Below are 25,489 nucleotides of genomic sequence, written 5' to 3'. Positions count from 1 at the left end.
TCTTCACATCTAAGCTTACACGATAGAGATGATGAGAGTTGCTTCACCTCAATTCACGGTTCTTTAACATGGTGCGGTGAGCGTGGACAGAGGTGAAGGCTCCGATCACGAGCACTGATGTGAAAGATCTAATAGGTTTGAAGTTTGAATCAAACTTGTGGTTTTGAGCATCCGGATCTTGAAACTTACAAGATCGTTGAGTTGAATCCCTAATTTTCAGAAAGAATGGCCAATCAGACCTCGAATTTCGACATTCAAACACTTGCGGACCTCGTTAATCAGGTTAATCAATTGCAATCAGCAGCAAATCGAGCGAACAAAAGTCCGATTATGGATCCAATGAGTCCGTATTTTCTGCATCCCGGTGAGAGTCCAGGAACTCCTTTAATTTCTGTGATTTTAGGTCCCAGTAACTATCATGCTTGGGAGAGAGCTATGTGTAGAGCGTTGAGATCTAAAAATAAATTGAAGTTTGTTGATGGAACTTTAGTAAAACCATCCGAAGATGATTCACTGTTTGATGCGTGGGATAGATGCAACACATATGTGGTGTCTTGGTTGAATTTGTCTTTAAGTCCAGAGATAGCACACAGTGTGGTGTGGATGGACGTTGCTGCAGATATATGGCGTAGTTTGAGACATCGCTATTACCAGGGAGACTCTTTCAGAATGGCTGAGTTACAAGAAGAATTGTTTAGCATAAGGCAGGGAGACCTCAACATTACTGCATACTTCACCAAATTGAAAGGAATTTGGGAAGAGTTGGATAATTTTCGCCCAATTCCAGCATGTAAGTACTGCACTGGAACTTGTGATTGTGGTTTAGATGTGATGAGGAATTACCAAGAAGATACCAATGTAGTGAGGCTCCTCAGGGGACTAAATGATCAATTTGCTGTAGTGAGGTCCCAGATCATGTTGATGAAGCCGCTTCCAACGGTAGATGCAACCTTCTCACTTTTGTTACAGCAAGAGAGACAAAATGCAGATATCATTGAAGGAAAAGCATTGATAACCATGGGTGACACTAGAGCCAATCAAAGCTTTAATCCTCAGATCAATATGGCCACTAGAGGGGGTAGGAGCCTTAGAGCCAGAGGGGGTAGATTAAATGGAAGAGGAGGCAGAAGTCAAACTTACAAACAGTGTGTATTTTGTGGTAAGAGTGGACACACTGAGGATGTATGCTATAAAAAGCATGGATACCCACCTCATATGAGGAGTGGCAGCGGCAGTGGAATCATCAACATGGTTACTGATTTGAATGGTGATAATATCAGTAACAACACTCAAGAAGCAATTAGCAAGTTAGAGGCTCAGTTCTCTGCAGATCAGAGAGCAGCATTATTGGCACTTCTTGAAAGGGAGAATAATCAACAACAGAGTCATAACACAGGTTCTAATCACACCATTTCTCTACCATCAAATCAAGGTATTGCATTCATTATGTCTTTGGCCACATTTAGTCCAAATTCCTGGGTCATAGACTCAGGAGCTAGTGAACATGTTTCTTTTTCATTAAAATCATTCAAAAATTTGTATCACATAAAACCTATACGCATTAACTTGCCTGATGGTACTCAAACAGTTACTGACGTAGCTGGAACAATAGAGTTTAGCAACACATTTCATCTAGTACATGCATTATACATTCCCAACTTTAAATTCAATCTCATTTCAGTATCAAAATTGACTACTGATCTGAAATGTGAATTCGTTTTCAATGATTCTACTTGTGAGATACAGGATTATCTCTCCAAGAAGATGATTGGAGTAGCTGAACAAAGAAGAGGATTATATGCATTTGAGAGTCTGACAACTATTGCATCACCAAAACTGCATACAGCATTATCATCTCTGAGTTGGCCTCACAACTCCAATAAACATGAAGCAGGAGCCTTATGGCACTTTAGACTAGGACATATACCATTTCAAAGAATAAATGTAATGCAAAAATCATATGACTTTTTGACAAATAAAGGATTTATGGATCCCTGTGATGCTTGTCATTTTGCCAAACAAAGAAAGATAGCTTTTTCACATAGTTTCTCTCAATCTTCAGCTTTATTTGACCTTGTGCACATGGACATATGGGGACCCACAGGAACACCTTCCATGGAAGGTCACAAATATTTTCTAACAATAATAGATGATAAAAGTAGATATACCTGGTTGCATCTCATGCGCTCTAAAGCTGAAACTGTTTCCCATGTGCAAAATTTTGTCAATTTCGTACAAACTCAATATGGCAGCACCATAAAGAAAATTAGAACCGACAATGGTCTTGAGTTTAAAATGCCTTCTTTCTACAATTCCAAAGCCATAATTCATCAAACAACTTGCGTTGAGACACCTCAACAGAATGGAATTGTAGAAAGAAAGCACCAACACATTTTGGAAGTTACTAGAACATTAATGTTTCATTCAAATGTACCTAAAAGTTTTTGGCATTTTGCTGCAGCTCATGCTATCCATTTGATCAATAGGCTTCCTAGTATGTCCCTCAATGAATCATGTCCTTATCAAATTTTAAAAGATAAATTACCTGAAATTGCTTACTTGAGAGTATTTGGTTGCCTTACCTATGCATCTACATTGACTGCACATAGGAAGAAATTAGATACAAGAGCCAGAAAATGTGTACATCTTGGTCATAAAATTGGAGTTAAAGGATATCTTTTATATGATTTGTCAAATAGAGAAGTGTTTTTGTCAAGAAATGTCAGTTTTTATGAACATGTACTACCTTTTTTACAAACTGAGAAACTTGAATCATCATTACAACATCATGCAGCACCCTGCATACCTACACATTATACTTTTTTTGACCCTTTTGACTCACCTCATCATAATATCATCAATAATAACACAAATCACACACAATCTGATGGTACTCAGCATGCATCTCATGACTCTCAACACACTTCTGCATCCATTGAGTTAAGCAGTGACAATTCTAATCAAATTGCACCTAATAGTCCTCAATTAGAAAGTACTCTTAGAGGTTCAGCACCCCAAATAATACCTCATCAACATACATTACATGAAAACCATGAGTTGCATTTAGAGACACGAAAGTCACTTCGCCCTAGGAGACCACCGTCTTATTTGAGAGACTTTCATTGCATGATTGCCTCTTCCAATGGTTCAGCTACTACCAACACCACACATAAATATCCCCTCTCACAAGTAGTCTCATATGAGTCGTTGTCCCCAAAGCACAAAGCATTCACACTAGCTGCATCCATACATTTAGAACCCAAAACTTATGATGAAGCTGTTAAGGATTCGAGCTGGAAAGAAGCTATTAATAATGAACTTTCTGCTTTGGAGAGGAATAAGACCTGGACACTTACTGAATTGCCTGTTGGAAAGAAAGCAGTGGGTTGCAAATGGGTTTTTAAACTCAAATTGAACCCGGATGGATCTATAGAGAGACACAAAGCACGCTTGGTGGCACAGGGTTTTTCTCAAACTAAGGGTGTTGACTACAAAGACACTTTCAGCCCTGTAGTTAAAATGAACACATTTCGGATAGTTATGGCTATTACGGCTATCAAGAATTGGCATTTGCACCAGTTAGACGTCAATACAGCGTTTTTACATGGAGATCTCAATGAAACTGTCTATATGAAACCTCCACCAGGTCTCAAAATTCACAAACCAGGTCTGGTATGCAGATTAGATAGATCCCTCTATGGATTAAAACAAGCAAGTAGACAATGGAACACAAAGCTTGCTGGCTCTCTAACTAAGGCTGGCTACACTCAATCTAAGCATGACTATAGCATGTTTACCAAGAACACTTTGAAGGGTTTCACTGTTATCTTGGTATATGTTGACGATTTAGTAGTTGCAGGTAGTGACTTGCAGGAAATTCTTCAGATCAAGACTTATTTGCATAACTTGTTCAGAATTAAAGATCTTGGGGAGCTCAAATACTTCCTTGGCATGGAGGTAGCTTGAGGCAAGAAGGGCATTTCCATTTGTCAGAGAAAATACTGCCTCGACTTACTGCAGGATTATGGAATGCTTGCTGCCAAACCAATATCCACTCCTATGGATTATACCACTCATTTGTCAAAAGACTCGGGAACCCCTCTAGCCTCAACTTCAGAATATCGCAGAATTGTTGGGAGACTCTTATATCTAACAAACACAAGGCCTGAAATTTGTTATGCAGTATCTAGATTAAGTCAATTCTTAGATTGTGCTACAGATAAATATTTTCAAGCAGCATTGAGAGTGTTAAGATATCTCAAAGGAGCACCAGCAATGGGTTTATTCTTTTCTTCAACCACTGACCTCACTCCTTCTGGCTTCTCAGACAGTGATTGGGGAACATGCCTAGATTCTAGAAGATCCATCACAGGGTATTGTTTTTTCTTGGGCACTTCAATAATTTCATGGAAGAGCAAAAGGCAAGATACAGTTGCAGCATCATCCTGTGAAGCAGAGTATAGGGCATTGGCTTCAGCAACAAGAGAGGCGCAATGGCTTCGTTACATGATGAAGGAACTTTAGATTGACCAACAACGACCAGTGAGGATTTATTGTGATAGTCAATCAGCATTACATATAGCTGCTAATCCTGTTTTTCATGAGAGGACAAAGCATATTGAAGTGGATTGTCATATTACAAGGGATAAATGGCAAGAGGGGGTCACTAAGTTGCTGCCAGTAACAAGTGCTGATCAAGCCGCAGATATTTTAACTAAAGCTCTTGCACCTAGCCTGTTTCGAAACTGTCATAACAAACTTGGACTATTGGACATTTGCACTCCAAGTTTGAGAGGGGGTGTTACATGATCAATAGTCATTATACATTTAGTTTGAGAGTACATTTGTACTCCAAGTTTGTTAGATATAATTAAGTTAGTCAAGCTTAGTTTGTTGAAATTTGTACAGTAGATTAGTTTGTTAGTTTTTTAATTGTAAGCATATATATTGAATAGAACCTGAGTAAGTAGTTTCGCGTGGTTCATTCTCTTATTTTGGAGATGCCAACACTCATGCTTTTTCTCTCTGAGAACTAACTTCTTCTTCCATCTCTTTCTTCCACTTTCTAGAACTTTCTTCTCGTTTTTCACTCATTCTTGATTTCTTTAGTTTTCTTCCTCCATTTTTTCACTTCTCTTCACATCTAAGCTTACACGATAGAGATGATGAGAGTTGCTTCACCTCAATTCACGGTTCTTTAACACTCCTCCTCCTTGTTTCTTCTTATTCTTCTTCCAAATTCGCGTAGGTTCTTCTTTTTCCCTTCTTCTTCTCCTCCTTCTTTAATGTTGCTTCTTCTTCTTTTTCTTTTTCGTTATCGTCATCACCAATAATACCAACATTTTACGAATATTTTTATTAGTTCTGATTTTTTCTGCTGCTACCATTAAATAATTTCGGTTTATTTCTTAATTTATTTCGGTTCATTTATGTGTTAATTGAGGTTCACTTGATGTTGTTGATAAGTATTGACCAAATTTTTTATTCCTTAAGTAATTTCGGTTTATTTCTTAGTTTAATTGAGATTCATTTGGATCCAGAAATAAATTCGATATGTTTTTGTTAATGATTGAGTCTTTTTTTAATAAAAAAGAATGAAATTATTTATTGTCACTTTATTCGATTGTATTAGATTTCATTTCATTCCATTCAATTTGTCTTGAAAGCTATTCCAACTATTGGGACAAATTATTCATCGACAATACACTTGGGTTGCAAATGAACCGAAAATATTATTAAAGCAAAACTATTGTATAATATTAAATGAACCGAACATTTATCCATTATATAAATTCAAATTTAAAAACACCTACGTCTAAAATGAAATGAAAATATTATCAAAGTGAAACTATTGTATAATACCAAATGAACCGAATATTGTCCATTATATAAATTCAAATTCAATTCAAAATGTTAGTTTTTGTTAGCAAAGTGTTAGTGTTGTTGGTGATTACGATAACGAAAAAGAACAAAAAGAAAAAGGAGGAGGAGGAGAAGGAAACGGAAAAATAAAAAGAGAAGACGAAAATGAAAAAATTGTGTTATTAAAATATGCGTGTGATACACATTAGTGTGATGAAAGTAATTTTTGTTAAATTTAAACTAATTTAATTAAATTTAAATACAAAAATATTTAAATATGTAGTTGGGTTGATGTTTATATTTGTATGTCACTGACTTCATACAAGAGAAAATTGTTTGTTCCTCAAAATTTGTATTGCTGACTTGCATCGGTGATCCATCCCCCGATTATGATTTTGATACTGGTAAAAAATTGTATTTTGAAAAATAATTTTTATTTTATTTATTTTAAAAAATAAAACTTTTTATTTTAAAAAAAATTCTTTTCTTCATTTTTAGCCTCTGACTAAATAATCGTATGCTCTTTTTAAAAAATACAAGTCTATTTTTAAAATAAATAAAAAACAATCAATATAATAATTTTAAATGTGTAATTTTTTTATTATTTTTTAATCCGATAGAATTTTTAAATTTTGGATATATAATTTTTAAATTTTTAGATATAAAATTTTTGTTGGTTGATTTTTGTCGTTTTACTACCAATATATATATCTGGATATTTTTTGTGTATTTTTTTCTAGTAGAAGCTAAATAATTTAATTAACTGCTTAAATATAAATATAATAATTTTTTATCATCTATAAAATATTCATTAAAATGATGTCAAATAGTTCAGTAATGTTATAAATAAGAGGAACTCATCAATTACCTTTTTGCTTTTTTAAAAGTATCATTTGCTTTCCATTACATCTGACTTTTGTTTGTATTTTAAATTAAATTTAAATTAAAGAGAGTGACCCCTACCGAAAAAAATTAAAGCGACGGGTTCACAGTGTGTTCGCAGCTTAGAATTTCTTTCTTTTTTTTTTTTTTTGGTCTTTTCGTATGACACATTTGTATTGCCGGTTGAAAAAATAAAAAGGAGTTGAATGAAACGGTAAATCTAGCATATGTTAACCTTAGCTTGTTTCAATATTCACCAGTTGAGAAACCTCCTTTGTCTAACTTAATTTTTTTTTGCTTATTTATATATATAATCAAGTATCCAACTACCCAATTACGTACTTACCCATATTATACTAAAAGCTTGAAATAATAGTTTTACAATACGATGTCTCAATCATTGAAAATGACTTTATCAAGAAACTGGCCCACTGACAAGTGACCCTTACACAACATTAATACTAAAATAAATACTAAAATAATAATTAATAAGGCATATGAATCCGTTTAAAGCTATAATCAATTTCTTTAATCAAAAGCCATATATTATATACACATTTTAGTAACAGCTACCTTGTTCTATCCAATAATTAGCTCGTTCATTTATTTAAATAAATATTAAAAATTTAAATTTTATTATGTACATATAAAAATTTATTAACTAATAATAAATTTTTAAATAAAATTTTCATTTAAAAGATATTATGAAAAATAAAAAACAGTCACTTAAACCATTAAAAATGAATTTGTTAGCGATTTTTCTAGCAATCATCACCCACAAAATTCCAAATGAAACCACGGGCTATAGTCCAACCACTCCATCAATTATTTTTGGACCCCTCTGGTTGCTTTTCCATAGTCCATAGTCTTATAAAAGACAACACCAATCTCCACCTTCACAATAATAATCTTTGGCACAAACACCAACACTAACACAAACACAAACACATGTATCTCTAATCTTCTCCATACTCCCCACAATCCTTGTTACAAAATTGAAAGAAATTATTGTTACATATGTTAGGGAAGAGAAAAGACCAATTATGATCGGAAAGTTGTCGGAGTTGTTAGTCGCCGGAGGCCGCGCCTCTGCAGTTTTGGACACCATAGGGAGTCCAAGAAGCCCTTTGGACATGAACTTGAAGATGCAATCATCATCACCAAAGGGCTTAAAGAGCTATGACCTTGGTGGTGTTGGCCTAGCAATTGTGATGGCACTTGACAAATCCAATTATAACAAAGAAGGTAGTGAGATTTTGCCAAAACATGCCGTTTCTGTTTGTACTACACCAAACAACATGAACCGGTACCGGTCTAGGCCAATCCCGGTTCATAACGAAAAACAACACCAAGATCATCATGAGACTGATGTTCCAAACTCCGAAGATTACACATATGTGACGTATCATATACCTAATAACAAGACCATCACTAAGGTTTACTATGATGGCGGTGAAGAAGGTGCGAATCTAAGACATGGTTACAGGATTAACGACAACAACAACAACTACTTTGGCGTTGGTAGAACAACAACAACAACCACCACCACCCCACCAACACAAAATTTGGTTGTTGAAGGTGAAGCGTCGTTTCCCACATCGGATTTTCTCAGTTCATGTCACCTTTGCAGAAAGAAACTCCATGGCAAAGACATATACATGTACAGGTATTGAACATGAATCCAAATCTTTACGTTGTGTTTGGTTTGTGTTTTTTGTTTTTAGATTTTTGTAAAAAATAATTAATATATATTCGGTTTGAAATACTAAATAGGCAATCAATTTTATTCTCAGAATTTTTATTTTATTGTTCACTGAATTTAGTTGATAAAATTTTGGGAGGTGGACTAATTATTTATTTATTTATTTTGTGAGCAGAGGAGAGAAAGGATTTTGTAGCCCAGAGTGCCGTTCAAGGCAGATAATGATTGATGAGAGGAAAGAGCTTTGTAGATCAGAAGCTTCAAGATCTGTGGAACTCTCAAGTTCACCATACACAAGGGACCAAATGTTTTCAACTGGGATTATTGCCCTTTAACCTTAGGACTATATATTTATGAGAATTTAAACACCTTGGTTGTAATAATAAATTGTAACCAAAAGGAAAATTTTGATCGGAATAAGAATAGTTATAGAGATTTCTAATATAGCCATACTTTTTTTTTTTTTTGGGACCAGGATGTATACAGAGAACTATGAACTTAAGATCTCAATTGCATAGATTTGGGTGTCTTCACTTCTTCTCATCATGAGTTTTGTCGAAGGCATGAACAAGTTGAGACTTCAGAGTTTCATTCTATCTTTCAATTTAATTTTCCTTTCGTTATCTATTTTTGTTATTATGGGTATTTGACCTTATACCCCCGACACTGCTCTGCCCTGTTGCGTAGGTTTCCGTCCATTCATACTATTCATCAATCAGATGAGCATATGCCATTCAATGACACAAAACAAAATTTGCCATTCATCAACTAAGGGTTTTTCTTTTTTATCTTTCCATTTTATTTTATATAGACATGGTAAAAATGCTTTAATACTTGAAGATATCAAGGCTGGTTCTACTATGGGGAAAGAATAATGTGGTCCTCTAAGGACCTGGGAGGTTTTATAAAATAAAAAAGTTACAGGGGTTGATTTATAAATATTAATTTAGTTCAAAAGCTGTGTTTAGGAAAGTGTTTAAAAGATAAATTTGCTGATGATTTAGATGACTAGTGTAAACACTGGAAACGAACAAAACGACGTCGTGTGTAGAGACATATAACCATCGAGCAAGAAAAAACAGCAGCTGCAGGGAGAAATGGCTTCGACTGAGCTACAAGAAAGGAGTATCTTCGGCGACTTGATCTGACGGACTAGGGTCGAATCTCAGCACACTCATATCAACATCTCTTTGTTACGCCTTCCATCCACCAGATCCACAAGGTTAGTGGAATTTTTTGCCGTATGAATGTTTGAGGTAGGAATTGGGGAACCCTATAACGACAACCCCTAATTTTTAATGAGTGCCGTATATTTCACCTTGCTGATTTTCTTTCCTTTTATGGAGCAAAAAGACGTGTAATGGGGTTGTTTTTCACGGTTTTAATGGGATGTAAAGTGAATTTTGTGTTGAAATGTGATACTGAGTTGAGGTGGTGTAGATTTCTTTGGTTCAGGGGAGGCTTACCCTTTCATAGCAGTGCAAGCTGAGATATTTTGAGCATACTTTTCAATATTGATAAGTGGTAACTAAGAACTTTGTTACACTCTTCTGCTTTTGTAAGGAAAATTAAAGGGAGAAAAAATAGATAAGGGTCTATGCAAAACATTGGCTTGAGAAAAAAATTATTTGTTTATTTATTTATACAGCCCTACATCACCAAGCTATAGTCCTACTTCCCGTTATTACAGTAGATTATCTGCAGAGTATAGTCCCACATCACCATACTATAGGTGAGTCATTCTTTGGATTCTTTTGATTTTTGAACTTTGCTAATGGATGCAGAAATGGAACTTGCCAACACTAAAATGAGGATGAGCCTTAACCTTGGTTCTCAATAGTAGCCTTTTGGGTAGTTGAAAATGGTACAGTGACTTTGGTAGTGAAACTGCACACTTGTTTTGTTATAGTTCTTCACTCCAAGTAATTATGTGTCATATTATTTTGCAGCCCCTCATTTAGTCCAAGTAGGTAAGTTAAGAACAACAGTACAAATGTTCTCTCTATCTTTCTTTCTTTCTTTTTTTCCTGCTTTCTTATGTGGTGCTAAAATTGCAAGAGGTTGCATTTCTTCTATTGTTTGACTAATTCACATTTTTACATTTTACAAGTCTGGATTTCAGCCTAACTTCTCCACAGTTCAGGTATGCATCTATAGATATCATTATTTTAGTTGCCAAATATCTGGGCATGTCTATTAATTTTGCCATTCTGTTTCATCATTCGTAGTGCTTCAATGGAATACTCGCCAAGTTGACCTGGTTACTCACCGTCATCAACCAGCCAATACACTCCATAGACAAGTGCCAAGGATGAGGATGATAATACAACTCTGAGGTAAACTCACACCTGAAGAAAATTAATATATGTCATGCTTTCTATCTTTATTGGATGGAGTATTTGATAGTAAACATAATTATGAAAATCTTCAGTAGGTATATAAGGTGATTCAATATTCACTTGATTCTATTTTGCTCGCATTGATTTAATAAATGTGCATTTCAAAATAAAAATTCTTTAAATAGTCTCTCATTTTTTTCAAAGAAAAGAATAGTACAAGAAGGTGTTATTATTTTTAATGTAAAACTACTTTATACTAAAATAATAATTAAAGATATTTATTAAACAAATTTCATGAATAAAAAAATTACTATAATATCAAGTTTATAGCTTTTTAACATAAAACATTTGTACTCTCATTAGTTATCCTATTTTTCTAAAATATTTTTCAAACACAATAATGGCCAGATGTTTAGAAAATTGGAGGATATTTATTGTTGCTAGTATAAGAAATCGAGGGAAAAAGAAAGAAGGTTTTGATGTTGACATTCTTGCACTTTAACTTTCCTTGGGATTCATGGTAGCACAACAATATTGAGTGATAGCATTTGGTCCTAGCATTATTAGTAGAGTAATTAGCTATAAGTAAAAATAAATTAAATAATAGTTAGAAGACTTATGATGGATTATGATGAGATATGAAATTTAAGTTTCACTTTTTTAAATTCTCTTACAAATGCTTGGAATTTGCATTGGATTTTTAATTACCATATTTTAGGTGAAACTTGTGAGTATGCTGTTGGCATTCAATAAATCATGAGTTTCTAAAGGTGCACAATTTATGAATGCAGACTACACATATTCTATGCCTTGAGTTTCTTCATGTTTTTGCTTATGTATTTCTGATTGCACTGCTAGCGACAGGTTAAGCATAGTCAGAATTTTGTAGTCGTCTTTCATTTTTTATTTTTCATATTTCCCTTTGAAATCAATTAAGATTGGTTAGATCAATTTATGATGTCTTGTCTTTGTTTTCTTATCATTGGGTTTTTTCGTTTCCGATTTAATAATATCGAATTACCAAGAAGATAGTTCTTAGCGGTTTGGGATTTAGCGAGTAACAATGGAGGGGACCGAGGAGGTTTCATCTAATTTTCAGGAGAATGTCACTCCAGGGGTAAGCATATAATCGTAATCTTGATGGAAAATGAAGTAAGAGTATTTTTTAGGACAACCTCTTGGCATCAAGTGTGTATTGCTATGGTAATGGATTGTTTCAGGTGGACGAGGACCCGATAGAAAATGAAACCTTTGTTGCAGAAACAGAATCCGTTCCGATTGGTGCTAGTCATTCAGACGATCAAAGAGATGTCATCGTTCTTGACGGAATAGGTTCGTTTGGGACAATTGATTTTGATGCGTTGCGAGCTGAGGAGATTATGATGATAGAGTTTGTGGATTTGAAAACTGCTTACGACTTCTATAACGAGTACGGTCGAATTAAGGGGTTTTCCATACGGCGGTCGAAGGTAGGGCGCTGCAGGAAGGCAGGATCTGAGGGCGACATTATATGACAAATTTTTGTATGCTCGCGACAAGGTGAACGAGATGCAAAGCATGTTCACAGAAATGATAGGAAGATGGATCCTAGACCAGTAACGCGATGTGGGTGTAATGCGCGGATAAAAGTTCATGTTGACTCAAGGAACGGGAGATGGTACGTTGAGTTCTTCTCGGATGAACATAACCATGAAATGTTGGAGGCAAGGTTTAGGGGAATGATGCGGTCTCACCGGGCAATAAAAACGGGGGATTTACACCAGATTAATACTATGAGAAGCTCTGGCCTTCGAGTTCCGACAATATTTCGGGCTTTTGCAAACCAAAGTGGTGGATTCGAGATGGTTGGGTTTCAGGTGAAAGACATCTATAATGCAATTGAGAAGCAAAGAAGAGCTGGAGCCAGCGACACGGATAATGCACTCAAGTATTTACAAATGTTGAAGAGTCGTGACCCCTGTATGTTTTGGAAGTATTCGTTGGATGAACAACGGAGGCTCCACAATATTTTTTGGTGTGATGGCGCAAGTCAGTATGATTTCAATGTTTTCGGAGATGTTATGGGGTTTGATGCAACGTATGGGAGGAATAAGTACAAATGTCCCCTTGTGATATTCTCTGGCGTGGATCACCACATGCGCACTGTTGTGTTTGGATGTGCGGTTCTCTCAAAGGAAGGGGAGGAAAGCTATGTGTGGTTGCTTCGGGCATTTCTGGAGGCCATGAAAGGAAAGGCTCCTAAGTCCGTTATTACCGACGGTGATCAAGCCATGAAGAGTGCAATCAAAGCTGTATTTCCAGAAGCACATCATAGATTGTGCAGCTGGCACTTGCTACGCAATGCGACCGCTCGAGTAGGTATTCCACGGTTCATGACCAAGTTTCGTCTTTGTTTAATGGGGGATTTGGAGGTCGATGACTTTGAAAATATATGGAATGATGCAGTTGAAGAATTTGGGTTGCAACAGAATTCATGGGTCAAGGATATGTATGAAAAGAAACATATGTGGTCAAATGCCCACATTAGGGGCAAGTTCTTTGCTGGGCTCAAGACAACATCAAGGTGTGAGGCGCTAAATATGCAAATAGGCAAGTTTATACACAACGGCTACAACTTGAGGGAATTTATTGAGCATTTTTAACAGTATTTAGAGTTCATGCGTAGGAGAGTAGTGGTAGCTGATTACAAATCTGCTTATGGAGATCCGGTTGTGAAAACAAGATTGGAGGAGTTAGAGCGGTTTGCAGCAACAGTATACACACGAGAGGTCTTTCTCTTATTTCGGGAGGTGTTATTATTAGCTAGCAATGTCAGAGTAGTTTCTTCGAAGAAGACAAGCACGTGTACATTGTTTGAGGTGGCCATGTATTGCCAAGGTAGATCATGGAATGTTTCGTGGGGGGAGATAGATGATGAATTCAGATGCTCTTGCTTGCGCATGGAATCTTTTGGAATCCCCTGTGTCCACATAGTTGGTGTGCTTGTTACACTAAACATGGTTGTTATTCCAGATAGTCTTATACTGGGTCGTTGGACAAAGAAGGCAAAACAACCACCAATAAATAACCATGTATTTAGTGGAGAGATTCCTGATGCAGCCTATATGAGTATGCATGCGGCAATTCTCGATGACTGTAGAGAACTGGTAAAGCTTTCTTGTAGTTACTTTGAGGATTACTACGAGGTGAAGACCAAAATAGCTAATGAACGAGACGCGTTAAGAGAAAAGATCCGGAAAAGGTTGGCGACCACTGCTGAGGGCGGGGGCGATGATGCGTCCATACACGATCCTCCGAGAGCCAGACATAAAGGGTGTGGTCGTCATGTTGTGACGACTCGTGGGAGGTACCGGCGTGTCCAACGCTGCAGAAAGTGTGGCAAGGCTGGCCATAACGCTCGTAGATGCGCAGACGAGAATGGTGACGATACCACGCATGTATTAGATGCTTTTGGATCATCGCACAACATGGACGAGTTAGAAGAAGCTGAGGCTTCACAACAGATGGAGTACGATGGTCTGAGCTTTTAAATGAGTTTGAATAGGTATTACCTTATTTTACATTACTGTTTCATTATTGATTGAATTTCAATCCGTGCTCTGCGGTTGCTCATTCCACAATTATACACACCAAAGCCAAACGATAGCCAAATGAGACAATTTGCACAACTCCTACAGCTTTATATTGTTATTATAAAAATTAGATGAAGGAATTGTTTCATTACTATTATCATTGAAATTGAAAATTCACTAATATATCAATTCAAAAGCTTATATCTCAGAAAAAATTGGAAAATAAAAGGTTCTTTTTTATCATTTTTTTGCTGACTTCTGTATAAGTATTAATATTTACTTGGATACTCAATAGTAGGCAAGAAGCTTTTATCCATTCCTGCCCAAACATAATGTTCTACCAATTCTTATATAGACTTATGTGGAAAGAGATAGAATTGTTACTAATCCTCTGTGCAAGCCCTTTAGTAGTTGCATGTTTATTTTATAATTTTATTTGTTGTTATATCTGTAGGAGTATAGATAGGATAGGGGCTTTTACGGAAATCTAGTTCAATATTAGATAGAGCATATAGTTAAAGAAGGCTGACTTCCTTGTGACTTTCTTACTCGTGTAATTTTCCTTTAGCTTATTAGTTGAATTGCTTAGAAAGTCTTTCCCTAAAATTGGTTTGATGTCTTGAATTGAGGAAAAGATCACATTGTTGGATTGAAGGTGAGTTTCTCCTTTCCTCAATTTTTCTGCAGTTGGATTGAAGTTGAGTTTATTGTTTCCCCAATTTTCTTATGCATTTGCAGAATTGTTGCCAGAGGACTACAGCAACCAAGCAGGCTCTTATCAAACAGTTGTCCATGGTAGGCATACCACTACAGGAGAAATTTGAGACTATGACTAGCATAGTGTAATTTTACGTCTTGACTTTGTTAATGTTGATGCTAATTTGTGTGTATCATTTTAACAGAATCAAAACCTAGCTTTGTTAATAAAGAAGGCTTTTAATGTGTTTATTGACATTTTAACGATTTTTTTTGGTAATGAGTTTCGGTTAAAAGAAGCTCTTTTTGTAGTTGAACTATCAAGTAGTCAAGTGGGCCTATTAGTTAAAATATTAAATTAAAAGGGAAGCCCAACGCTGTAGTAGAATTATCTTTTGGTGGGCCTCAACACATACACAATTTCTACTATCCAAAAAAGAAAAAGAACTTACTAAATGTACTGGAGAAAATAACACGAAAAACTCCCTTTAATGTGGTTCCTTTTTTTTTCGTATGCAAGAAAAAAATAAAAGATTGTTCTTTTTTCTGAGGAGGGAAATTACTCATGTAGTTAAGATGTGAAAGGCATCATAAACCACAATCCTAGCAGGACCCAACACGTAACAGAAGGATGTCCAAAGCATTCATTAATTTCAATGAAGTGTTTATGCCCCCTCCCCCAAACACTCCACAGAGAGAAGACAACATAATAAAACAATATTCTAGCGTTGTTGTGTGAATAATAAGAACCCGCTGTGTGATTTGAAAAATTAGATAAGTCAAAACACTATTCTAGCGTTCTTGTGTGTATAATTTGAACCCGCTGTGTGAATTGAAAAATTACATGCGTTCTTGTGTGTATATTTTGAACCTGCTGTGTGAACTGAAAAATTAGATAAGTCAAAAGACTAGATACACTATCATGCATGTCTCATATTCTCACAAAGTAGCACAACATGTAGATATCTAAATTTAGCATTAGTAGTTGTTGATAATAGTCCTCACCACAACAGTGACATGTGTAGCTAAGAAGGAAGACATTCCAAAACCTACAAGTGCACTTGCATGCTAATGCTCCCTTGACATAGTTAAGCCAATTTAGATGACCATCATGGATGTTGAAATTATATTGGGATAACAAAAAAAATGGACATCTAAATCGGCGCTAAGATTGTTCATGGACCATACTAGCATAGAGTGCACTAAGAACATTAACCTTCTACTAATACGTGAAATTAACTAAAATATTAAACATTCATAATACTAAGATATAAGTAGGTTCCTAAGGCATGTATATAACAACCACATGTTCTCATGGCAAGATTTCTCTTGCAGTCCTTCGAGAATTCCAGTCAACTAGGGACCGCTGAAAGAATTCATCTCGCATTTCATTGAAGTGCTCCGTAGCCAACGCAAGCGCAGTGTCCATCCTTATCTTGTCAGATATACAGTCAATGTTGTTCTGAAAAAGTGAGTGACAAATAAATAATAATGTTATTGTTACTTATGCCATCTCTATAAGGCTTGGATAATGTGAAGACAGAAAAAGTTAAGGGAAGAAAACCTTTCGCTGCCCAACAGGGTTCAGCGTAAACAGCTGCTCCATTTGGAGCCAGAGAAGCATCCACAGTTTGTCATAGTAGCTGCATGGATAACAAAATTATAGATCCCATCATGATTTAATGAAGATAATATTATCAAAAAAGTAGCAGCTGTCAAAATACCCTACCAGTTGTTCATATTTGGAACCCCGAGAACAAAATTTGGGTGCCATTCAGCCAGAGGAGGTCTGCTGCCCAAAACGTTCAGGTCAGGGTACAAGACGTTGATGACCTTATCTAGTGCCCTTGCCTATAGATAAACCATAGAAGAGGACCATGAAAAATGTTGTTGTGTTAATAATGGCAGATTAGAGTTATTTGATTGCATAAATGCATATTGATTTGCTTCAATTTGAGGACTATTAGGAGATAATGGCAACTTACATGATGACACAAATGACTCTTATGACTCTCTTATTGTATATAGATAGCTGAGAATTCCCATGAATGGTTATTGGTTTAGGGCTAATCATAGAGGTGAGGAACTCACAAGATATTGGAAGACAAATTGAGGAACTCACAATATATTGGCAAACATTCGATGCACTAATGCCCTATAAATCAGGTTGAGCAAATCCCACCACGGTAGGAGTTCACAGAACAACTAATTATAATGAAATAAACTTAATTTTCTTAGTTTTTTTTTTTATCTATGTGGTTAATAATTTGACTATCAATAGTGTTCATTTCCCTATAATAAAAGGAAATAATTACCACCAAGTAGCTCAGAAGGGGTTAAACTTACCACCTCTGAAGCAGCATGAACCCTCCCCATATGGGTTTCAAGTGTTGGAAAACTATCAAACAGCCATATTTTTCCGTTTGGGATGTCCACTGTCATAAGATAGTAGTGGATTTCTTTTGACGGTTTCAGCACATCTTTCATTTGAACATAAATCTGAATAATATACAACACATTCATGTGAGAACGTATCAGCATGTTGGAAATAGAAAAATGAATGAAAGGGATACAAGGTGAACTTACATATTTCAGAGCAGTTGATTTGGGAAAGTAATCATCGGCATAATACGAGATAACATGCTCGTCGCCGATATCCGAGTCTAGTATGAAGTCCTGCAAGGAAGGAGCAAACCAAAGTTTATTTATTTGTGTCCCAAATGTGAATGTTAGCTAGGTTTTTAAACTGAATAACTACTTACTGAGAAAATGACTGGGAGGGACCAGACAGTGCAATCATGGAGTTGAGCTTGTGTCCATGCAGTTTTGTAAGACATGAGCTCCATGACAAAGTCCGATGGATCATTCCCTGGCAAAAGGCAAGAGAATGCTTCACGGTCCATGGTATGAGTTCCTCTCTTGAAAAGAACCTCATTCGAACTCAATGAAGAACCAAATAAGTAGGCCGCTGCCTGAGCCTCCTCAAGGCTATACCGCATTGCCCGCGTAATCTTGAAGTTCGAACGGATAAACTGTTAAGACGTGAAACAGGTTGTTAGAGTTCAGATAATGGCGAAAGATAAGCAGCTAACAGTCCATAGACAATGCTTCTTACCGGAGGAAAGGTAACCCCAACAGTAGCGCAGCTCAACTTCAGTGGTGGTTCTCGCATTGGCTTGCGCATCTTGCCACTCCTCTTCATATCCTCTGGAGAGCGTTCAGCAATCTTTGCAATCTTCGAAGGTTTTGGTGTGCCAAGCACGGAAGGTGCACCGCATGCAACATTCTCACCAAGTCCACCCTAAACAAGTTCAAATAAAAAGTTGTTCTCTACATTAACAATGACAAATGAGTTTCAAACAGGTTCATGGGAAATGCGGTTAACATAATTACCCTGACTTTACCCCTCATTTGCAGAGGGATGTAGGAGGAATGGACCGGGGCAGCTGCTGTGGCACCTGAAGAGGAACCTCCGGCGCCGGACTTGTTGAACATGCGGGTTTGTTCTTGATGAATAATAGAGCCCAATATAAGAGTGTCCTCATTCCAGTTGCCAAGGATCCCAGAGTGCAGCAACGGTTCCATAGAGGGCACGGTGTCACCTGCAGGTTGGTCAGCTGGTTTTTCGGGGATGTAGACCTCCTTCTCATCTCTTGCAACCGGAATGGTTAAGTTCTTGCCACCGCCGACGTCATCATCGTCAACAACAATAACATCAGAGGCGGCGTTGAGAGACTTGCTAGGTTGTCGATCTTTCTGCCTGAAAGTTTTCAGCGCTTGGTCAACCAAACTGATCGCTCTTTTCAGGTCGCTGGCAATAGCTCCAACCTGCTCGGCTCCCTGCTCGAAAGTCTGTTTTAGAGGAACAGAATAAGGTTTCGGTAAGTTATTTATGTAAATTTCGGAACCAGAATATCGTTATGTAACTCAGGGATTTTGTCAAACAGATTTACCTGAAGAACCTTGAACATATTCTTGGCAAGACCCTCCATGGTTTCATTCAGGACCTTCAACGCAGCAGAAACATCACTGTCCTGAGAAAACAACACAGACTCACACATTAATATCATATGACTACGACATTATAATGTAAAATAAATGAGAATGAGTAACAAGGAGCAATGTACCTCAGGAAGAGGTGACCGATCTTGGTGTTCTCCCACAGCCTTCACTGCCTCCTCAGCATCCATGATAGATGAGAACCAGTTCTTGGGTAGTGAACGGTAAAGCAAGAGAAGCAGTTTCTGAATGGTGTGAATGGTAAGACATAATCCTACTTAAAGGAGTAGTGAAGGATTGTCTTGAGAAGTGAATGAATATAGGTAATGAGTTAAATTTTGTTAGGTTATGTCATAGGGTGGCGTTATGGGAAAAGGGGAAGCATAATATCTAGCATAATCTCCCGTCTGTGGTCTGTAGCAGAAAATCTGATGGTTAAACCATCTTGCATCCATGAGAATGAGAGAATCTCAGTGTAACCTTCAGGTCTTCTATTCTCCTAACCTCTCCCAACACCCTATTCGACCTATGTGAATGAGACATCTTTTGGGATTTCTCTACTCCTAACCTGCCAACACCATACTTAATCTAAGTGAATGAGACATGATGGTGTCACAAATCATCCACAACACTCAAACATCAACTAGTAAGTTAGCATCGAATCATCCTAATTGACATGTGTATAAAGTCATTATAATTTAATATATTTAATGGGATAAAAAATAAGATACAATTGATAATGTCAAATACACTTATTAATCCTTGAAAAAAGTAACAAAATGGGTAATGTGGTGAAATAAATAAACTTCTTTGGACAAAAAAAAATCGACAACATTGTGTAAATTTTTTTATTTTTTTTTACACATACACACCTTTTTTTGTTGAAATATTTCATAGTTTGAAATCTTTAAATTTTATTGTGCTGGTTTACATTTTTTTTTTATATTATATTTTGAAATCGTTGATCACAATATAAATTTTTTTTTTAAAGTTGGATTTACGTTAGAGCATTATTCACTTAACTATTTTGTGTCGTCAATCAATACATTTAAGCATTATAAGCTCTTATTATACACTTAAATATTTGTGTCTCAATCAAGTCATTTAGGCATTATGAGCTCCTGCTACCTATTTTTTAAATTGGTGGGAGAATAATTCTATTTATAATTACCATAGTTATATCGTTCATATTTACGCATTTTTCAAATTCTGACTGAACCAGTCATCCCAAAAGAGGATGCATTATTCTCTCAATATAAGCTAGAAAGTGAGTATCGCCCGCTCATATGACGAATGATTTAAATCCAATTTACCATATCCAGTGGAGGTTCATAATAATCGTTAATCTACTGGTCATAATAAGAATTTAAGTTTAACTTGAGCACTAATAACATTTTACACAACTCTTTTTTAACTTAAATACAAAAGCCACTCATACCACAGCAGACACACTTAGTACCACTTCTAATTCTACTTAATTAGATAATGAAAGAAGTAAGAAACGGCGAGAAAGAAACAATGAAGTCACAAATTAGTTCTTACAACAAGTAGTTTATGCAACCTACCCCTTGCATGCGACGGATATGCCATCAATCCTTTTGATCCTTCATCTTGATCACAATAGACAACTTTTCAATAATTTCCCCAATCTGAATGAACAACTCCCGCTTTTCCGTCTCAAGACGAGACACACGAGCTTGTAGTGACCCCACCGCCTCCACTAGCTTACAAATTGTAACACTCTCTGCATACAATCAGTAAATGAATCTCTCAAGCCCAATAACATGTAATGCATATAATTCTCATTATCCATTCAAGTACAATTTTTACCGTTCCCGAGCTGGTGCTGAAACTCCGGCTGATTGGCTGCCGAAGGGTGCGAGCTGGAACCATCTTGGGACAGGAGACCACCTGGTGGGAATGTAGCCCTCGTCGTCATCTCCACACGCGGGGGGTGGTTGACATCCAATCCTGCAACATCTACACCTCCAAAGGAAGACTCGGCCGACAATCCTCCTTGGTAGGCCATCCACGCGTTGAGTCCAGCCTCGTAGCTAGGGTACCGGCGGTGCAAATTTCCTGGAAACCCCGTGACCTGCTGTTCTGCCGCCTCCCACATTGGATAGATTCCGGGGATTCGCCCCCTGAAAACCACGTAACAGTTGCCGTTGATGCGGAACACCATCATGGGTAACCTACCTTCACTGCGCTCTTGAGTCCCACAAGCCCTGGTTACAGCAGCTAAGAAATTGAAGAATGAAGGGTTACACTTGTGTGGGGTTAGATCTAACCCTAAACCCCTCTTCCTGTGAATGTCACGTGACATAAATTTGGATAAAAAATATTACATAATATAAAAAATTAACGAAAATAGTCAAACATAAAAAATAAAATAATTAATATATTAATATAACAAATAATAAATAATATAAAAAATTTTTAATGTTTTATTTTTCCTATTAAAAATAATAAGTTAAGTAAAATAACAATCATAATTAATCATGAAAGCATAACAAGTAACAAGTTAGAGTCTAAATAGTAATAAAAATAAAATTATTGAAAGTACTTAAAGAGAGTACTACAATATATTATTTGTATGTTATTTTTAACTTTAATAAATAAAAGTTAATTTTTATTATAATAATAAAAAATTATAACATATTAAAATAGAGTATTATAAAAAATATTATTTAAAAAATATAATATAAAATTTATTATTATTATTATTATTATTATTATTATAAAAAATATTATTTAAAAAATATAATAAAAATTTTATTATTATTATTATTATTATTATTATTATTATTATTATTATTATTATTACTACTACTACTACTACTACTACTACTACTACGTAATAGTAAATTTTTGTTAACCATTTTAGAAAATAATTCAATTTAAACTGGTTACGTCAATTTATTTCCGAAGAAAGGGGTAGACAAAGAGAGAGGGTAAGAAGGAGCACACAAGGAAGGAAAAGGAAAATTTTCAACATAGACAAGACATAAAAGATTAAACAAAGGGAAAATGGTTTGAGAATTGAGACTTGAGAGTACCACTACTACTACGGGTAAAAAATGAAGATGAGGTGAGAAAATTTTGGGTTGGATAATTCAAAAGGATCAAAATGAAATTTTGTATTTTCCGCCGGCGGGAAGAGTGTCCTCGAAACTCCCGTCCTTTTTTTTTCCGTTAATTCTCCCACGCTCTTTTAGTATTAGACCATCTCCAATAGGGAACTTATCCCAGTTCCTGTTTATGGCCCACCTGTCATAAAAAGTAACTCCACATCAGCTTTTGCGTCATAAACAGTAAATAGGAACTCAAAGCATCTCTCTCTTCTCCATTAGGAGGAACTAACTTTAGTCCCTGTTGTGGTCCCACTTAATTAATTAATTAAAATACTTGAAATTAATGTAATTAATTTTTTTTAATAATGTAATTTAAATATTTAAATTTAAAAATAATTCACTATTAAAAGATATTAATATTAAATAAATTTATATATAACAATAATACACAATATATAATTCGGGATTACACTAATTTGTAAAATTACTTAATACAAAAAAAATATAATTAAATTCTACAGTTGACGACAAGTATTGTGAAATTGCCATATGTGTTCAATCAAGTCCTCTTTCAATTGTCTATGCTGCTGCCTATTTCGAAGTTGGGCATTTCTTTGGAGAAATTGATGGTATGGTGCAAAATCTTCTTCTCCCAACTGAGGTTGTGATAAGCCATTTTCAACATCATCATACTCTAAGCCTTGAGCAAAATTTCCTGCATAAGTGTCTCTTTCATCCTCAACAATCATATTATGCAATATAATACAAGCTCTCATTATGTTGGCAAGCTTCTTCTTTTCCCAAAAACGAGCTGGACCACGTATAATTGCAAAGCGTGCTTGCAACACTCCGAATGCTCGTTCCACATCTTTTCTTTGCCCTTCTTGGTATTGTGCAAATAACTTGCGTTTCTCCCCTTGTGGCTTTGAGATTGATTTGACAAATGTGGCCCATTCAGGATAAATACCATCTGCTAAGTAGTATCCCATTGTATAATTATTACCATTAATAGTATAATTTACCTCCGGAGCACGATCATTTAGAATGTCATCAAACACGGGAGAACGATCTAACACGTTGATATCGTTATTTGAACCAGAAACTCCAAAGAATGCATGCCATATCCAAAGGTCTGAAGATGCTACAACCTCAAGTACTATGGTTGCAACCCCACGATAACCACTCATGTACATACCTTTCCACGCCTTTGGACAATTTTTCCATTGCCAATGCATGCAGTCAATGCTACCCAACATGCCAGGGAAGCCACGACCCTTTGCCATTTGTAGTAGGCGTTGTACGTCATTTGGATTTGGTTTTCGCAAGTATTCATCCTCGAACACCGAAATGACACCTTCAACAAATTTTTCCAAGCATTCAATTGTAGTGCTCTCGCCTATGCGCACATAATCATCAACAACATCAGCTGCTACGCCATATGCTAACATCCGTATCGCAGCAGTACATTTCTGCAGTGGCGACAAGCCTCTTCTTCCAGTTGCATCAACCCTCTGTTGGAAATAAGGATAGACGTTTGAGAGAGCGTCATGTCTTCTCATTCAAAATCTCCGTCGAAAAATGTCAGCATGATACACCGGATCATCTGCAAAGTAATCTTGGAAAAGGCGATCATGTCCTGCTTCTCGATCTCTGTTGATCCATCTACGAGTAATTGGGATAGAGCTTCTATCGGTATCTTCTTCTTCTGAATCTTCGAGTAAATACTCATCGATCCAATTATCTATGAGTGTGTTATCTTGCCGTCTTCTTTTGCCATACAAAGCCTCATTAAACATATCATCAAAATTTCTAGCCATATCTGGAAATGTAATTTTTAGTTCTCTTTCGAGGTGAGAAATAAGAGTTGAAGTGGAGTTGAGGAGTTATTGATAGTTGATATTTATAAGTGTGTCTGTAATAAGTACCTTAACGGCTAGTTAACGGCTAGTTTTGCAACGGCTAGTTTTGCAACGGCTTCTTAACGGCTAGTTTTACAACGGCTACTTAACGGCTAGTTTTGCAATGGTCACTTTCATAAACAATAACGGCACAATAATATTGACTAATTTAAAAACTTACATCAGAAATAAATAAAACAAACTACATCACATACCAGCAATACGCAATAAAAATAAGAACATACTACATAACTCTACGAATACAAGGAACCATTAAGTAAACCACTTGGCAATTATTTTTTCACATGCAATCTCATGAAGAGCTCGTCGTTTTTCACTCATTGTAGACGTGTCAGCATTAAGTATTTGCATATCCATCTCCCTTTCCCTTTCTTTGGCCATCCTTTCCATTTCCCTTTCTTTTGCTTTTATCTCCATTTCTTTAATATACCTCTGAGTTTGTAATTCTTGTTCTTTCATTGCCGCTTGAAATTGTAACTCCTTCTCTTTGATTGCCAACATCTTTGCTCTATGTTCCTTCTCCTCTTCTCTTTCTTTTTCCCTTTCCAGTAGTTCTTTTTCTCTAACATTCTTAATATCTTCCATGAGAGATAATTTTTTGACAACCGATGATTTTCTTTCACTAAAATCTTCAGACATCTGTGCTTTTCCCTTACCTTTTCGCTTGCTCTTCTTTGATCCTTGTGGGCGAACGGGAGAGTCCACACCGGGTTCATCAGCCAACGGTGTTTCTGGGTTTGATGAGGATGAGTATGCTCCAGTTGCACTAACCTTGGTTCTCTTTGAGCCGCCACTCTGTGTAGGTAGTTGACTTCTCCATTTTTGCTCCAGCCGAAGCATGTTCCAATGCCTCTCAAAAGTGAATTTTTGACCATAATGTGTGGAATAAAGTTTATAAGCCAACTCCTTTATATCATCAGCGTTCGAACCACTCCTTATGTTTCGACTAGCTTGATCGTAGCAACCTGCAAATTGTGCCACAGCCTTGTTAATCTTATACCATCGTTTCTTACATGCAACTACCCCCCTTGTCATGTCGGTGCAAAATTCTAAACAGTAGCTATGAATTCGACTCCAAAATGTTTCCCCCTTTTGATCGGTACCAACTACAGGGTCAGTTGAAACATTTAACCATGCACTGATCAACATCTCATCCTCTTTCCAATGCCAGTGTTGAATACTATCTTGCCTCCGATCTTCATTATCATCATTGAGGTCGATAGCATCTAATCCATGAGGGTTGGCAAAATCCGAATATTGCGAATTTGGACTAGATTGTATAGGAGTCTGAGAGGATGGGTTAGAAGAGCCACCAACACCAGATGAGTTATGTCTTGAAGCACTAAATTGAGTTGGAAACGGCAAGAAAGTTGGAGTAACATTTCCAATAGAAGGGTTAAATATGGATGAAAATGGTAAATGGGGTGTTTGTGAATTTTGATTT

General features: G+C 36.3%; 2 protein-coding genes across 2 annotated transcripts; both read left to right on the top strand.

Annotated features, from left to right (window-relative positions):
- The first annotated feature begins 7,464 nt into the window (after nt 1–7,464).
- On the top strand, nt 7,465–9,069 carry LOC112738366 (FCS-Like Zinc finger 13). The gene is made up of 2 exons (XM_025788791.2): nt 7,465–8,410; nt 8,622–9,069. The coding sequence occupies exons 1-2, from the start codon at nt 7,788–7,790 to the stop codon at nt 8,779–8,781; spliced, it is 783 nt and encodes a 260-aa protein (XP_025644576.1). The 5' UTR covers nt 7,465–7,787; the 3' UTR covers nt 8,782–9,069.
- A 64-nt stretch (nt 9,070–9,133) lies between these two features.
- LOC112734307 (protein FAR1-RELATED SEQUENCE 5-like) lies at nt 9,134–14,453 on the top strand. The gene is made up of 2 exons (XM_072211968.1): nt 9,134–10,589; nt 10,675–14,453. Exon 2 carries the CDS (start codon nt 12,366–12,368, stop codon nt 13,425–13,427), a length of 1,062 nt encoding a protein of 353 aa, XP_072068069.1. The 5' UTR covers nt 9,134–10,589; nt 10,675–12,365; the 3' UTR covers nt 13,428–14,453.
- Nucleotides 14,454–25,489: the final 11,036 nt, after the last annotated feature.

The sequence above is a fragment of the Arachis hypogaea genome, chromosome 13 (assembly GCF_003086295.3).
Source record: "Arachis hypogaea cultivar Tifrunner chromosome 13, arahy.Tifrunner.gnm2.J5K5, whole genome shotgun sequence".
In the NCBI taxonomy this organism is placed as follows: Eukaryota; Viridiplantae; Streptophyta; class Magnoliopsida; order Fabales; family Fabaceae; genus Arachis; species Arachis hypogaea.
Note: the sequence above shows the minus strand (reverse complement) of the source record. Positions and strands in the feature narration are given on the sequence as shown.